Below are 16,680 nucleotides of genomic sequence, written 5' to 3' on the forward strand. Positions count from 1 at the left end.
ATATATATATATGAACTGGCATAGGGGAACAGAAATATAATTCTACATATTTATAATAATACATATCTAGAATTATTTAATATAAAATATTTAGGAATCAAAATGAAAGCACAACTAAACTCTGACCAGTAGGTAGCATGAGACACCAATCAGTTCGTATCTATTATTCTATTCTATTCTATTCGGGTCTGTTCTGTTCTATTCTATTCTATTCTAGAGATGTCTCAACATCTGTCTCACTATCAGGTCAAACTGTTGTACATGTGCTCTGCTTATTCAGTTAGTATAGCTGACAAACAGTCCTAATCATAGTTTTAACTTAGTTAACAGTTTCAGAACAAGTTTGACAAACTAGCAGTTAACCAAGTGGTAATCAGTCTTACTTTTCAGATTCAAATTAGACCAATATACCATTGTATGTAACTGAATTTAAAAGGCTATGACCAGTCTTGAAGAAAAGAAAAGAAAAGAAAAGAAAAATTGAAAACTAACGTTTAAGACTAGTCAAAGTAATTTATGCAACTGGCCACAGGACTTTTCGTTAACAGTATGTTAACATGAGTTAATGCATTATGTGCCATGAACATCAAAATATAGAATGTATTTAATATGGAATATACAAAGGTATAAATACCTTACACAATTATACAAATATATATAATATATTTATGAAACAATATAAAAAAAATTTAAAGTACACACATTCCCTTTTACATTCATATAAATTACAACCGAAAATCTTCTACCCAAGTGCAGTCACATTTATGAAACCACGCCCCCAATGATCACGAACCAATCATGGCCGTGTCCGCAGAGCCCTTTCTGGTCACGTGACTGGCAGCAGTATGTATGGCGAAGGTCCGAGTTGGTATAAATGAACTCAGGGCGTGATACAGAGTCTCTTTTATCGAAGTGACACTGCTGTTCTGGGAGTCCGAGCTACAAAGTAGCTTTGACAAATAACGAGCATGGCAGGTATGTGACAATGCACTTTTGAATTAAATCAAACAGAGCTGTTGAAGTGTAGGGGGTGATCATCTCATACTGCACAAATCGATACGATTTTACTTGTGCATATGTAACGAAAGGCTTTAAGGGATGTGGATGTTCAATGCATTGCTCATATTCATATTTCTGTAGCACTATGGATGTAAATTATGTAATGCTGATTTATACTGGCATGATTACTCAAGAGTTAAAGATGATTCATAATCCCAATATTTTTGACACAAATTAGACTGTAAAGTATTAACGATGTCCGATTTGTGGATGAATTGTTCGGTTGAAGAATCGGCTGAAACGGTTCACAAAACCGGTCTGAATGGTTCTCGAGTCAACTCAACAACAGGTCATTGAATCGAGAACCGTCTGTTTTGATTTTTTTATTCCCGACTCTTAATGAGTCGGTGACTCATATTGGTTTTAATAAATAGCATTTCATTAAAACAAGCAAAAACGTTTCAGCTGAGAGATATAAGATCATTTAAGTAGTGTTTAATGCAAATGTAAACGATATTTGCGTTCTGACTGCTTTATTAAATGAATTAGGCTATGGCTACAAACTGAACTCGTACATTTGCCACAAAAACACCTTTTTTTTTTTTTTTTTGAAGAAAAACATAATGATATGGCTTTATTGGAGTATTTTAGCGAATATGGCACGCAGTGATGGCACGTTAAGAATCACTGAATCAGTTTTTGAACAGATTCTTCCAAACTTATTGTTCAAAAGAATCGATTCTCAGAATCAGAAGGAAAAACAGATCTATGATAATCACTTACACAGGCACAACTTATAATTGTTCATTTGTTCAATAGTTCATTCATTCAGCTTTGTAAGTTTCACCACTATTTACATTATTATGAGGGGAAATGTGTATCATTGACTTCCATTATGTCTTGTTTTGGGGGGAAATCATGTTATGCCTTAGAATAGTAATGTGAAATCAAATTTATTAGGCCTTATCTGTCAGTCAGTGTTATGTCAATCTTCATTTCTTTAGCAGAACAGGCATTTGTCACTTTGGCCACAAACGATAGCTATGCGAGAGGAGCTATGGTGCTTGGAAAATCGCTTAGGAACCACAAGACTTCAAAAAAGCTGGTGGTGCTCATTGGGCCACATGTGTCCGATCAGGCAAGGTACAACATGCTTCATTCAGCCAGTATTGTACTGCGAACTCTCTGACTTCCGTGGAAAACAAAATGAGATGTTTGTGAATGTCTTTAGGGCAGTGCTTCATAAGATCTTCGATGAAGTCAGGCTAGTGAATGTGTTGGACAGTGGGGACACGGCACACTTGGCCATGATGAAGAGACCTGATCTGGGTGTCACTTTCACCAAGCTGCACTGCTGGACTCTCACACACTACTCCAAGTGTGTGTTTATGGACGCAGACACACTGGTGAGTTCGCATTATGACTTCAAACCAGCTGGTTAGCAGAGAGCTCAAGTTGTGCCTTGTCAAAACATGCATGAAATATTTATATTGCGGTTTGTTGTCATTTGAATTACATTGTGCATCATTAACTCTGTGTGAATGTACGCCTCTGCGTTATATTTAACTTGTTTAATTCACAAAAAGTAGTGAAGGCATCTGTGTATGCCTTTTATTTAAAATGCAAATTTTTTTTTTTACATATAAGAGACATTTATCTGATCACAAATAGAGTAAAAACAGTAATATTGTGAAATATGACTACAATTTAAAATAAAATGTCTATATTAATATGTAAATGTAAATTAAAACATAAAATGCCATTTAGTCTTGTGAATACTGTGATGGCAAAGTTGAATTATTATCAATTTTGGGAAAAAAAAAAATGTGTTGCTTAATATTTTTGTGGAAACCGTGATACATTTTATTTTCAGGATTTTTGAGAAATAGAAAGTTAAAAAGACAGCATTTATTTAAAATAAGAATTTTTTTTGTAACATTAGAGCTGTTTTTACTGTCACTTTTGAGGAGCTCAGCATCCTTGCTGAATAATTAATTTAAAAAACATTAACAGTAGTGTGTTTCTTAGTAAAATAACTTTTTTTTCTTACATGCACGACCAAAAAAAAAAAGAAAATACATAAAAATATAAAAAATAAACATAAAAATTAAATACAATTGGGTCAGTGTTGTGTGAGAAGTTTGACACTTTTCTGTTGGCTGTAGGTGGTATCAAACATAGATGAGCTGTTTGACAGAGAGGAGCGGTCTGCGGCTCCAGACCCCGGCTGGCCTGATTGTTTTAACTCTGGTGTGTTCATGTTTCGCCCGTCCAACGAAACCTATGGCAAACTTCTGCAGTATTGCACAGAGCACGGCAGCTTTGACGGTATGTAAAACACCACTATCATTCGGTTTTAGATGCGTCAGAGCTCTGAATTTCAGTTGGAGCAAATAGCTTTTAGGGCATTGACAGTTTTACAGTGTTTGAAGCATTTTAAAGGAATGTTCCAGGTCTGTAAGTGCTGTAAAGGGTGTTAACACCAAGAACGATAACTATAGCGATGACTATGATGATAGCTATATTAGCATCCTCACCAATGAACAATAGCATTTTGTTTATTATGAGTGTGCACGATTTTTGTCGTCTACCACTTTAAAAGCGCAATCTTTGGGTGGATTGATTCTGATTGGCTGTCAATGTTTTTGTTCATCATTTGGACAAACATCTTTGAAATCTGAAATTGATTGAAATTATATCATTCCTCTGTGCCGTTACTGTTACTGCTGTCGTAGGGACTATTCTCATAGAATTAGAATGATTATTAAAACTTCATAGTTTTAGTTATCATTATAGTTATTGTCCTTGGTGTAAACAGGCCTAAAGTTATTTTTGCAAGCTGAGGGACAAGTATATTTACTTAATTACTTAGTTAATATTATATATTAAAAAGGAGAAATTCTACAGAATCTTCCCCACTGCTCATTTCCACACGACAAAAACAAAACAGAGATACTAGGAGCTATATAGTTTCGAAATGACAAAAAGGCACTGCAGAAGCATTTTATGTGACATATGCATTATATTCTGAATCTTTTTAAGACATACAATAGTTCTGGGTCACTAAATCTTTTCATCCATGGAAAAGTTGAGGAAAAAAAAAAAAAATAGTTGTAAATGTCACAAATAATAATAATAAATAAATAAATAAATAAATAAAAGCAAATAATTAAAAATAATCAAAATTGATCAGAAATAGATAAATGTATAATGACAATTGGATTCAAATAAATACATCTGTCGCGATTGTACTACACTGAGGAGCGTGGAACGAGGAGACTTCACAGGAAACACAGTCTTTAATCCTTCCAACACGGGATACACAGGGCTGACAGGAACACATGTAGCACATGACAAACATTCAATACCGGACAAGGGAGAATGGCACAGGCTAGGACTTAAATGGGGCAGATAACGAGGGGCAGACAGGTGAGGATAAACTAATAAGGAGACACACTTGGAAACAATGAACAATCAAACACAAGGGAAAACTAGGTAGCAGAGCACATGGGGAGCAAAACCACAACACAGACAGTCCAGAATCCTGACATTACGCCTCCTCCCGGAAGGTGCGTCCTCGCGCCATAGAAACAACAGATGGAGGAATGGGTGGGAACTTGGGAGGAGGCTCAGGAGATTCTGAGATCCGCGGCGGAGCCGGAGCGACTGAGGACCAAGGTGGAGCTGGCGGGAGGAAGGAGCCCAATAGAGCCGGTGGGACTGAGCAACGAGGTGCAGCCGGAGGAGCGGAGTCCTGAGGCGATGGCGGGTCGACACCCGACCAAGGCGGAGCCGGAGGGACGAGGGAGCCCGGTGGAGCTGGTGGATCGACGGGTGACGGTGGAGGCGAGGGAGCTATGAGCCGAGGTCGAGTAGGTGGTGAGATGGGCAATCGCCAGAAACAGTCTGGTATGACCCTCGAGCAATCTTTCCCCCTGCTCCAGCAGGAGGAGGATGTACTCAGGGTGGGCGAGAGTATCCATTAGGGAAACAACGGGAGGACAAAAACAAACACGGAGCGAAAAACAGAAATAAAACGGAGGGGAAACACGCAATTTAAACTGTTGTAGGTCCGGTATTCTGTCACGAATGTACTACACTGAGCATGGAACGAGGAGACGCAGGAGATTTCACAGGAAACACAGTCTTTAATCCTTCCAACACGGGATACACAGGGCTGACAGGAACACATGTAGCACATGACAAACATTCAATACCGGACAAGGGAGAATGGCACAGGCTAGGACTTAAATGGGGCAGATAACGAGGGGCAGACAGGTGAGGAGGATAAACTAATAAGGAGACACACCTGGAAACAATGAACAATCAAACACACAGGAAAACTAGGTAGCAGAGCACATGGGGAGCAAAACCACAACACAGACAGTCCAGAATCCTGACAACATCTATGGAAATAAATAAAATATAAATGATAAAAGGTATATCATAAATAGATAAATAAATGAATAACAAAAATTTGATTACAATAAATAAATACATGTACTAAAACAAATACAAATTTGATTAAAATAAAATCAATACAAAATAGATAAAAACAAATACATTTAATAGTACAGTACTGTAGTGACTACAGAGACTAATAAAAAACTAAATATTTTCCAAAGATGCGTCAGAGCTCTGAATTTCAGTTGGAGCAAATAGCTTTTAGGGCATTGACAGTTTTACAGTGTTTGAAGCATTTTAAAGGAATGTTCCAGGTCTGTAAGTGCTGTAAAGGGTGTTAACACCAAGAACGATAACTATAGCGATGACTATGATGATAGCTATATTAGCATCCTCACCAATGAACAATAGCATTTTGTTTATTATGAGTGTGCACGATTTTTGTCGTCTACCACTTTAAAAGCGCAATCTTTGGGTGGATTGATTCTGATTGGCTGTCAATGTTTTTGTTCATCATTTGGACAAACATCTTTGAAATCTGAAATTGATTGAAATTATATCATTCCTCTGTGCCGCTACTGTTACTGCTGTCGTAGGGACTATTCTCATAGAATTAGAATGATTATTAAAACTTCATAGTTTTAGTTATCATTATAGTTATTGTCCTTGGTGTAAACAGGCCTAAAGTTATTTTTGCAAGCTGAGGGACAAGTATATTTACTTAATTACTTAGTTAATATTATATATTAAAAAGGAGAAATTCTACAGAATCTTCCCCACTGCTCATTTCCACACGACAAAAACAAAACAGAGATACTAGGAGCTATATAGTTTCGAAATGACAAAAAGGCACTGCAGAAGCATTTTATGTGACATATGCATCTAATAAAAAACTAAATATTTTCCAAATATTTATTTATTACATTTTTTTTTATATATTTAATATTAACATAAAATAAAGAAAGAAATACTGTTTTATAAATTAGTCTGTGCACTAAAAGGTTGCGAAACCCCTGATATAGACCACTTTTAATGGTACTCTTTTTTTTTAATCATTTTAGAGCTTAAGACCTATAGTCACTATCTATTTACAGCACTCTTCTAATCCTTAAGTCTTGTCTAGATAGTAATCTTTGTTTATACAACTTTTCAAACTTCCTATATTTATCTCTCTGGTGATCCGGGTGCTTATCAAGTACCTCGTCTGCAATCAAGGCTAATCGTGGCTAGATAACCCATCAGAGTTATTTTAGCTAATGTTTCTGAATGGATGCATCTTCCTGCATCAGCCCTTATCATTCTACCTCTCCATTGCAGCTGAAACATCTCTGCATTTCCCCACACACCCAGCACTTTGACGTGTGCTCATCTTACACACACTGTCAGCATAATCAAGTCGCCCTTCCCTGTTTGCATCACAAAATTACCTCAAGCGAAAATGCCCAACAGAGCCTCTCGAGTATTGCCCAACACAGCTGGTTCATAAGCCCGGCGAGAGGAATTTGGCACGGGTGCCCTCAGCAAACAAAAGCCCTTTCAAGGCAACCCTTTTCTTTAAGAGCCAAGGGCCATTTTCTACAGCCACCTCTTGGCGTAGTTGCTCGTTATGCAACTTTTATGGGTTTTAGTAATTTGGTAAAATGGCTATCAGGAAAAGTGCATGTTTCTTTTTCCCTATGCTTTGTTTTTCACTTGATAACATGCAGGACGAATAATTATTTGCATATGTCAGCGTGTGTGACTTGCAGATTTATGATGTATTGGTGTACATTTTTGGACGTGTTTTCAGCTAGACAACAGAGTGAACCCATTCTTATGAGTCTGGCTGTGAGTTTGAGCGTGACGGTCGAGGAACCAATGATATTGCTGCATTGTGAGGGTGGGCTCTGCTTACATTATGGAGATTGGCGCCTTTTCAAAAGCCTGTTTATTATGCTTTTGTTATTCCACGGAATCTAATGGCTCTTTTGGACTGTCATAATTGCAGGCTGCATAAATGCTACACAATCTTTTCCGCCTGAGTTTTTGGTCTATTTTTATCTTTGGTAGTTTTGAAGTGACCGGTGACTGACCTCTGACACATCAGAGCTCTAATGGTGTGGTAATTTGTAATGATTGCTTTATTCTTAGCTGAGATAGATTGTTTGTGGTCATAACAGGGAAAGCTTGAACTCTTCTTGACTGTTGCCATGATGTCTTGTGGTATTCTCTGCTTAATGAAGCTTTGAGCTTGGGAGAGATGAACATGAGAAACTATAACATTTCAGAGGACAATCTGACTGGTGCAAATCATGCCACCATGATGCTGGAGTCTTCTGCCAGGCTGGCATATGAGGTTGATAGGGTATTCTGTGTGATTTCTAAGGCGTTAGGGTGTTCTGGGTGGTTGCTATACATTATGTGTGTTGCTATGTGGTTTTTATGGTGATCTGTGTGGTTGCTATGGTATTGTTAGGGTGTTTTGGCTGGTTACACAGTAAGTATTTTGTTGTGTGGTTGGTAGGGTGTTCTGTGTGTTTGCTATATCATTGTTAGGGAGTTATGTGTGGTTGCCATGGCCTTGTTAGGGTGTTCTTGGTAGTTATACAGTAAGTGTTTTGCTATGTGGTTGTTTTGGTGTTCTGTGTGGTTGCTATGGCTTTGTTAGGGTGTTCAATGTGACTATACAGTAAGTGTCTTGCTGCGTCTGGTAGGGTGTTCTAGGTGGTTGCTATGGCGTTGTTGGGATGTTCTGGGTGATTATACAGTAAGTGTGTTGCTATGTGGTTGGTAGCGTATTCTGGGTGGTTGCTATGGCATTGTTAGGGTGTTCTGTGAGGTTGCTATGGCATTGTTAGGGTGTTCTGTGAGGTTGCTATGGCAATGTTAGGGAGTGCTGGCTGGTTGCTAAGGCGTTGTTTGGGTGTTCTGTGTGGTTGCTTGCTATGACATTGTTAGGGTGTGCTGGGTGGTTGCTATGGCCTTATTAGGATGTTCTGGGTAGTTATACAGTAACTGTGTTTCTATGTGGTTGTTATGGTGTTTTGTGTGGTTGCTATGGCGTTGTTAGGGTATTCTGCATGACTATACAGTAAGTGTCTTGCTGCGTGCTTGCTATGGCGTTGTTAGGATGTTCTGGGTGATTATACATTAAGTGTGCTGCTATGTGGTTAGTAGGGTATTCTGGGTGGTTGCTATGGCATTGTTAGTGTGTTCTGTGTGGTTTCTATGGCAATGTTAGGGTGTTCTGGGTAGTTACACAGCAAGTTTGTTGCTATGTGGTTATGGTGTTCTGTGAGGTTGCTATGGCGTTGTTAGGGTGTTCTGCATGACTACACAGTAAGTGTCTTGCTGCGTGCTTGCTATGGCGTTGTTAGGATGTTCTGGGTGATTATACAGTAAGTGTGTTGCTATGTGGTTGGTAGGGTATTCTAGGTGGTTGCTATGGCATTGTTAGTGTGTTCTGTTCTGTGTGGTTGCTATGCAATGTTAGGGTGTGCTGGGTGGTTGCTATGGCATTGTTAGGGTGTTCTGTGTGGTTGCTATGTCATTGTTAGGGTGTGCTAGGTGGTTATTAGTGTGTTACTGCATGGTTGGTAGGGTGTTCAGGGTCCTTGGAAGTGTGTTCTGAATGGTTCTACGCTGATTGCTAAGATACTATAGTTGTAAAGGTGTTGCTATGTGGTTGCTAAGGTGTTGCTAGGGTATTGTGTGTTGTTAGGTGGTTGCTATGGTTTGTAGGCAAGTTGTAAGAGTACTGATAGATAATTGCTTGTGTGTAGCTAGGTGATTGTTAGGCTGTTGTAGATATTTGTAATAGCAATGCTCCGTGGTTTCTAGGGTGTTGCTAGGGTGTCCTGGATCATTTCTAAGTGATTGCAAGAATGACTTGGATAGTTGCTTAGATTGTCTATGTAGTTGAAATAGCATTGCAGGGGTGTTTCGAAGGCATTATTAGGTGATTGCTAGGATGTTATGGATGAGTTGTTAGGTGGTTACTGTGGTGTTCTAGAAAGTTGTATGGGTGTTGCTAAGTGGTTGCTCCGGGTGCTTGCTAGGGCATTGTTAGTTGATTGCTAGAGTGTTCTGTTTGGTTGTAAGATGGTTGTTTTTAGGGTGCTCTAAATAGTAAAAAGGACATTACTTGGGTGTTCTAGGTGGTTGCTTGGGTGTTCTGGATAGTTGTAAGGGCATTGTAGGTTGTTACTGTGGCGTTCTGGTGGGTTATAATGCAATTTCTAGATGGCTGCTGGGTGATTAGATGTAATTTGTACTAAGTCATGCTTACATTTAAAAAAAAAAATGACAAAGGACCAGTTGTTTTGGATTTTAAACTAAAAAAATTCAAAGAACAGTGGGTGTGTTTAGGAATGATCTCAGTGACAAGCAGTTCCAAGAGTGTTGTGTGTCAGACTAACAAACCAGCCTAATCACTTACAGGTTTGTTGGGCGTTCAGACAACTGGCATCCAAAGACAAAGCATCAGTGAGTTCTCTCATACCTGCAGAGCATCTGAATCTCTGAAACTGTGAATTAAACAAGCATCTTTCCATTTCCTGGTTTATTACGGTCCTGATGACCTGAGGCTATCATGTGGACTTGTTCTCATCCTCTGCCAGTGTAAACCAGCCAGAGACTATGTGCATTCCTGCACAGTTCAGATCATCCTCTCAAAATGAACACTCCAAGGCCGCAGTAATGTTTGTAGAGCCACTTGCACAAGGAAAGCCCGGGGGAGGATTCTGGACCCTGTTTCTGGGCTCTTGAAGGCACGCCCAAATTAAATGATGCTGGACTGGTTTAGCTGCTAAACCAGCATGCTTTGCAAACAGTGCTCCGGCATGTTGTTTAATCTGCTATAAGCACGTAGCATTATTAGGTGACTTTGTAAATGTCTTCTTTGGCTAGCAGTGAGGATGCTGTATATGGTTTGTGCTGACTATATTAATTTCCTTACAGCTTGCACATGGCCTGTCCTGGGGCAAATATCCAAGTGTTTAAGTGCAGAGGATGGTACTGGATTCTAAGTGCAGCCCATAGGTTTATAGACAGATATTGAAGAAATAAAGTGACTAGATAACTATATCCTTTAAATTCGGCATGAAATGAAAATTCATCATATCTATTTTCTAAATGCATGTTATTGACTACATTGTGAAAAACTGATCCATGCATATGATTTTCATATTTTTTTAATCAAAATGTCGTAACTCGACTGATAGATAGAACAAAGTCCCACCCTGTGTTTTTTTACCACCTTGCATCTATTTCATTCTGATAATAAATAAAAATCCATTTCATTCTGAATAAAAAAAATCTGGCACTACTTCTGTTTCATTATGCTTTTAACAATCACAATCCTCCGAAAAACTGAGGCCTAATCCGCCCTCCGCAGGCAAAATCCAGTAACTACACTAACTTTTTGAGTTGTTTTTCATTATTTTTTTAAATATTTCATTAACTCTCTTTTTTATCTAATCATTTTTAAATGATTTAAGGTTCCATTTGGAACTATAAATAATTCCAATGGTTAACCGTATTAGTTAACGTGAACTAACAATGAAAATACTTCTAAAGCTTTTTTTTTTTTTAATCTTAGTTAATGCTATTCTCAGTATTTAGTAATATATTATTAAATCAAAAGTTGTATCTGTTAATATGATTTAAATGGACATCAGCCAACATGAACAGCTTTTAAAAACTCATAAAAACAGATGTATTGCTAATTTTTGTTAATATTAGTTAATGCATTAAGTAATGAGACCTTATTGTAAAGTGTTACAGTCAAAAGACAGAAGACAAAATTTGAGTTGATCCCTCACATGTAATGAAAGTGGATGGGGACCAAGAGCTGTAAAGCTCTAAAAATAAAAAATAAAAAAAACTATAAAAGTATCACAAAAATGTTTTATTTAATTATATGTTATATTCCAAGTCTTCTAAAGCCATACAATACCTTGATGTTGAGTAACATACTAAAAATGAAGTCATTATTCATCATGTCAGCCATGTCACTATTCACTTTGATTATATGGAAAAGAACAGCTGCTGTAAGTTGTGCTCCTCAGGAATAAGAAAATCATATGCAAGTTTCAAAAGACATAGGGATGAGTAAATAATAACCAAATTTAAATTTGATGTTAACCAGCTGTCTGCATGTCTGCAGGCGTGTTATTAGGGGCAACTTTATAACTTTCCCCTTATAGGGGAAGTCGTGGCCTAATGGTTAGAGAGTCGGGCTTGTAACCCAAAGGTTGCGGGTTCGAATCTCAGGTCCAGCAGGGATTGTAGGTGGGGGGAGTGAATGTACAGCGCTCTCTCCTCCTTCAATACCACGACTGAGGTGAGACCCTTGAGCACCGAACCCCCAACTGCTCCCCAGCACCGTAGCATTGGCTGCCCACTGCCCCGGTGTGTGTGTTCATGGTCTGTGTGTGTGTGTGTGCTCACTACTCACTGCTGTGTGTGTGCACTTGGATGGGTTAAATGCAGAGCACAAATTCCAAGTATGGGTCACCATACTTGGCCACAAGTCACCTCCTTTCCTTTCCTTTCCTTTGCCCAAAAAGTGTAAACACTGTGTCTCTGTGGTGCTATCAACAAATCAATCACATTTTTATTATTATTCTTTTAATTTTTTTTTAATTGTATTTTATTTATTTGCTTATGTTTATTTATTCATTCATTATTAGTTAAATATTCTTTTAATCGTCTATTTGTTTGTTTATTATTTATTCATTCATATTTATTTATAGTAATTATTAGCATTCATTCATTTTTATGTATTATTTTAATTATCTGTTAATTTGTTTATTTTTATTTAATATTTATTTATTCAATCATAGTTGTTTGTTTGTTTGAGGAATTATTAGTATTTTGTTTATTCATTCATTTATTAGTTATATATGATTATTAGTTATGTACTCTTTTAATGGTCTGTTTGTTTGTTTATTAGTTATTTATTCATTCATTCATGGGTATTAATTTTAGTAATTATTAATATCCATTCATTCATTCTTAGTTATGTATTCTTTTAATTATTTGTTTGTTTATTTATTAATACATTTTTATTTATTATTTACTTATTAATTCATAGGTATTTATTTATGCATTTAATTGTTTATTTATTCATGTATTTTAGGAATTATTAGCATTCATTCATTCAGTCAGTCATATATGCATTTTTAGTTGTTTGTTTGTTTGTTTATTTGTATTTATTATTTATTCATAGTTGGTTATTTATTTTTAGTAATTATTAGTATTCATTCATTCAGTTATGTATTCTTTTAATTATCTGTTTGTTTGTTTATTCATTCATAGTTTTTAATTTATTTATTTTAGGAATTATTAGTATTCATTCATTCAGTTATGTATTCTTTTAATTATCTGTTTGTTTGTTTATTCATTCATAGTTTTTAATTTATTTATTTTAGGAATATTAGTATTCATTCATTCAGTTATGTATTCTTTTAATTATCTGTTTGTTTGTTTGTTTGTTTATTCATTCATAGTTTTTAATTTATTTATTTTAGGAATATTAGTATTCATTGATTCATCCATAATTAGCCATGTATTCTTTTAATTGTCTGTTTATTTATTAGCTATTCATTCATAGGTATTTATTTTAATAATTCTTAGTATTCATTCATTCATTCTTAGTTATGGATTAATTTAATTATATGTTTGTTTGTTTGTTTTTATTGTTTGTTTATTCATTCATACTTATTAATTTATGCATTTAATTGTTTATTGTAGGAATTATTAGTATTTATTTATTCATTCATACATTTTTAGCTATGTATTCTTTTAGTTGTTTGTTTGTTTATTTACATTTATTATTTATTATTCATAGTTATTTATTTATTTAATTGTTATATGTTATTAATTAGGCTATCAGAATTGTATTTTTTATTCATTCACTTATGTATTCTTTTAGTTATTTATTTATTTGTTTGTTTATTAATTACTTATTTATTTGTATTTATTTATTGCAATAACACTTGGTGATGCTGGTGGTACAGATATTACACAGTTCAGCTTTAATTGCTTAAATGAAGGACTTTTAACTGCGTTATTTACATCTAAATTATATTGATAAATAAAAGAGAGCTAATTCCTTTTGAAGTGACGTTATTTATTATTAATCTGCTCAACAGGAGGGGACCAAGGCGTTCTGAACGGCTTCTTCAGCGACTGGGCAACAGCCGACATCAACAAACACCTTCCTTTCATCTATAACATGAGCAGCATAGCCATCTACACGTACCTTCCTGCGTTTAAACAGTGAGTGTGACTCTGACTCCAGCAGCGTGCGCTGGCCAGTAACAGGATACACACACGAGTCACATGAAGGCTGCTCATGCCGTAACATCGGGTTACACGAGCTGAGGAAGAAGAGTGTGAGACAAAATCATCCGAGGGGACACTCGCGCTAATTTCATAAGGCTTCCAGTAATAGTGTGCATGGTGTTCTCACTTCAGGTTTACACCACACTGTGTAGATTTTAACTCACAGAAAATGTCAGAGCAGATTTTCAGTCGGGACTTTTAACCAGTTAAATCCTGAAGTATGACTTGCAATAAACACATTTGAAATGCATTCGCATACCTTATGTTGCCTGCTATTTTTCAGGAATGCATGCTGAAAATGTCTTTCTGTCCACAGATATGGTGCAAATGCGAAGGTTGTGCACTTCCTGGGCCAGATGAAGCCGTGGAGCTACACGTATAACCCCACGCAGAGGGGAGTGAGAGGAGACGCGCAGGCCTCGTCTCAGCCCGGCCTCCTGCTGCAGTGGTGGGCTCTGTACAGCGCCGAGGTGGTGCCCATGCTGATCCGAGAGTATGGAGACCAGCCCTTCAACTCCGGATGTGAGGTCAGGCCTAAACATACAGAACAAGAAAATAACCATGTCCATGAGTCTACATGGCATACTTGCACTACATGCTAAGCATTGTTAACTTTAATAAGATACATTATTCACACACACACACACAAAAATCTTGCATTTGCATGTTAGCGTCTACAGTAGCAAAAGCCACAACAATATTCAGTGACATTGTGATTTTACAGTTATTTGTGATTTACTGGAAAAAAAAAAGAAATAAATACAAATTAATTAATCTATTAAAAAAAAAAAAACTAATCACAATTTCTGCCTGGTGTAACAGGATACACACACGAGTCACATGAAGGCTGCTCATGCCGTAACATCGGGTTACACGAGCTGAGGAAGAAGAGTGTGAGACAAAATCATCCGAGGTGATCCACCACACTGTGTAGATTTTAACTCACAGAAAATGTCAGAGCAGATTTTCAGTCGGGACTTTTAACCAGTTAAATCCTGAAGTATGACTTGCAATAAACACATTTGAAATGCATTCGCATACCTTATGTCGCCTGCTATTTTTCAGGAATGCATGCTGAAAATGTCTTTCGGTCCACAGATATGGTGCAAATGCGAAGGTTGTGCACTTCCTGGGCCAGATGAAGCCGTGGAGCTACACGTATAACCCCACGCAGAGGGGAGTGAGAGGAGACGCGCAGGCCTCGTCTCAGCCCGGCCTCCTGCTGCAGTGGTGGGCTCTGTACAGCGCCGAGGTGCTGCCCATGCTGATCCGAGAGTATGGAGACCAGCCCTTCAACTCCGGATGTGAGGTCAGGCCTAAACATACAGAACAAGAAAATAACCATGTCCATGAGTCTACATGGCATACTTGCACTACATGCTAAGCATTGTTAACTTTAATAAGATACATTATTCACACACACACACACAAAAATCTTGCATTTGCATGTTAGCGTCTACAGTAGCAAAAGCCACAACAATATTCAGTGACATTGTGATTTTACAGTTATTTGTGATTTACTGGAAAAAAAAAAGAAATAAATACAAATTAATTAATCTATTAAAAAAAAAAAAACTAATCACAATTTCTGCCTGGTATTTTATTAGAGCTTGGAATAACTGTTATTTATCAAATTAAAATACATTTTTTAATTGATTTTATTTGAAATTTTATAATGTTATTTATTTGATATATTTATTATGTATTTACATTAATTTTACATAAATCACACTTTTAAAACTAGTTTCTCTCATATATCCAGATTCTGAGTTTTAAATATATTTATATATTTGCTCAATTTAAATGACTTTTCCATTTCTAGAAATCAGACTTTTAAAACTAGTTCATCTAATTTTTTCAAGTTTTATAAAATAAAGATAATGATGATGATGATGATAATACTCATTATCAATAGTAATCATAATAATTACATTATCTACTTTCATCTCAATGAGTTTTGGTAGAGCTTGACATGACTATAAAAATATAAATATATAAAACTGATATTAAAATGAATTTTTATTTTAAAAAACATCTTCCACAGCAATAGTTAAACACCCCGTGACCTTTGCATTTGTCTGCGGTTTATAAAAAGAAATAAATTACTACCCTCTTTGTTTTTTTGTTTTTTTGAGCTTGGCATAATTTGAAAAATGTCATTTTACATATGTATTTAAATTTAATTGATATATTTATTACTAATTCACATTTTTTCCAGGTCTAGAAATGACACAAAATTAGTCAGCCTCATACAATATATCCATGTTTTTCAAGACTGTGCGAATCCTGTTTTTTTTTTTTTTTTCAAACTGCACAGAACTGAAAGATGACTGAATGTCATGTTTGTAATCAGCTGTATTGTTCTCTCGTTCACAGGAGGATGCTGCGGAGAGCGAGGAGCGTGTTCAGCCGCTCGTGTCCTCAGCGGAGCGCAAGCAGAGGTGGGAGCAGGGCCAGGCCGACTACATGGGAATAGACTCTTTTGACAACATTCAGAAAAAGCTTGACGTTTTCCTGAAATAAAAAGAACAGAAGTTTGAGAGGGTATTCAGCTATGCAAGACTGTCACACTGTGGCCCGCTAACACGTCACACTCTTTGTCTTCTTCATTCAAGCATTTAATGCTAACTTTACCTTTGAACCTCATGCAAAACGTGAATTCTAGCAGTGCTTGGCAATTTTAATAGATAAAGGCAGTTGTGGGCCAGCTTTCTCTATCACTTGCTCAAAGTTTCCATGTTTGGAATGCACTTTCAGTCATTTTTCTGGACTTATACTGACACCTAGAGGTGTGGATTCCTGAACATACAATATGCCAATGTACGAATGCTCAATTTATAGTGATAAATATATGTGACCCTGGACCACAAAAGCAGTCTTAAGTCGCTGGGGTATATTTGTAGCAATAGCCAAAAATGTCCAGGGTCACACATACAATTTACATACAAA

The 16,680-nt window shown here is 36.6% G+C and overlaps 1 protein-coding gene across 3 annotated transcripts; it reads left to right on the forward strand.

The window, feature by feature from the left end:
* Positions 1–885: 885 nt before the first annotated feature.
* LOC107713835 (glycogenin-1-like) lies at positions 886–16,642 on the forward strand. Of its 3 annotated transcripts, none has more exons than XM_016519471.1 (7): positions 886–975; positions 2,004–2,142; positions 2,231–2,405; positions 3,165–3,327; positions 13,539–13,665; positions 14,048–14,258; positions 16,108–16,642. In XM_016519471.1, exons 1-7 carry the CDS (start codon positions 969–971, stop codon positions 16,252–16,254), a joined length of 969 nt encoding a protein of 322 aa, XP_016374957.1. In that variant the 5' UTR covers positions 886–968; the 3' UTR covers positions 16,255–16,642. The 3 variants fall into 3 exon arrangements, with proteins under 3 accessions (XP_016374957.1, XP_016374967.1, XP_016374975.1); XM_016519481.1 differs by having other exon boundaries at positions 2,007–2,142; XM_016519489.1 differs by lacking the exon at positions 886–975 and adding an exon at positions 1,812–1,835 and having other exon boundaries at positions 2,007–2,142.
* Positions 16,643–16,680: the final 38 nt, after the last annotated feature.

The sequence above is a fragment of the Sinocyclocheilus rhinocerous genome, unplaced genomic scaffold, assembly GCF_001515625.1.
Source record: "Sinocyclocheilus rhinocerous isolate Xijiao unplaced genomic scaffold, SAMN03320098_v1.1 scaffold642, whole genome shotgun sequence".
Classification (NCBI taxonomy): Eukaryota; Metazoa; Chordata; class Actinopteri; order Cypriniformes; family Cyprinidae; genus Sinocyclocheilus; species Sinocyclocheilus rhinocerous.

What these genes read in the sequence shown, in the direction of transcription:
- LOC107713835 (XM_016519471.1), top strand. An exon ending in CATGTGTCCGATCAGGCAAG is followed by an intron (nt 2,143 to 2,230) that starts GTACAACATGCT and finishes GAATGTCTTTAG; the next exon opens with GGCAGTGCTTCATAAGATCT. An exon ending in AGAGCACGGCAGCTTTGACG is followed by an intron (nt 3,328 to 13,538) that starts GTATGTAAAACA and finishes TCTGCTCAACAG; the next exon opens with GAGGGGACCAAGGCGTTCTG.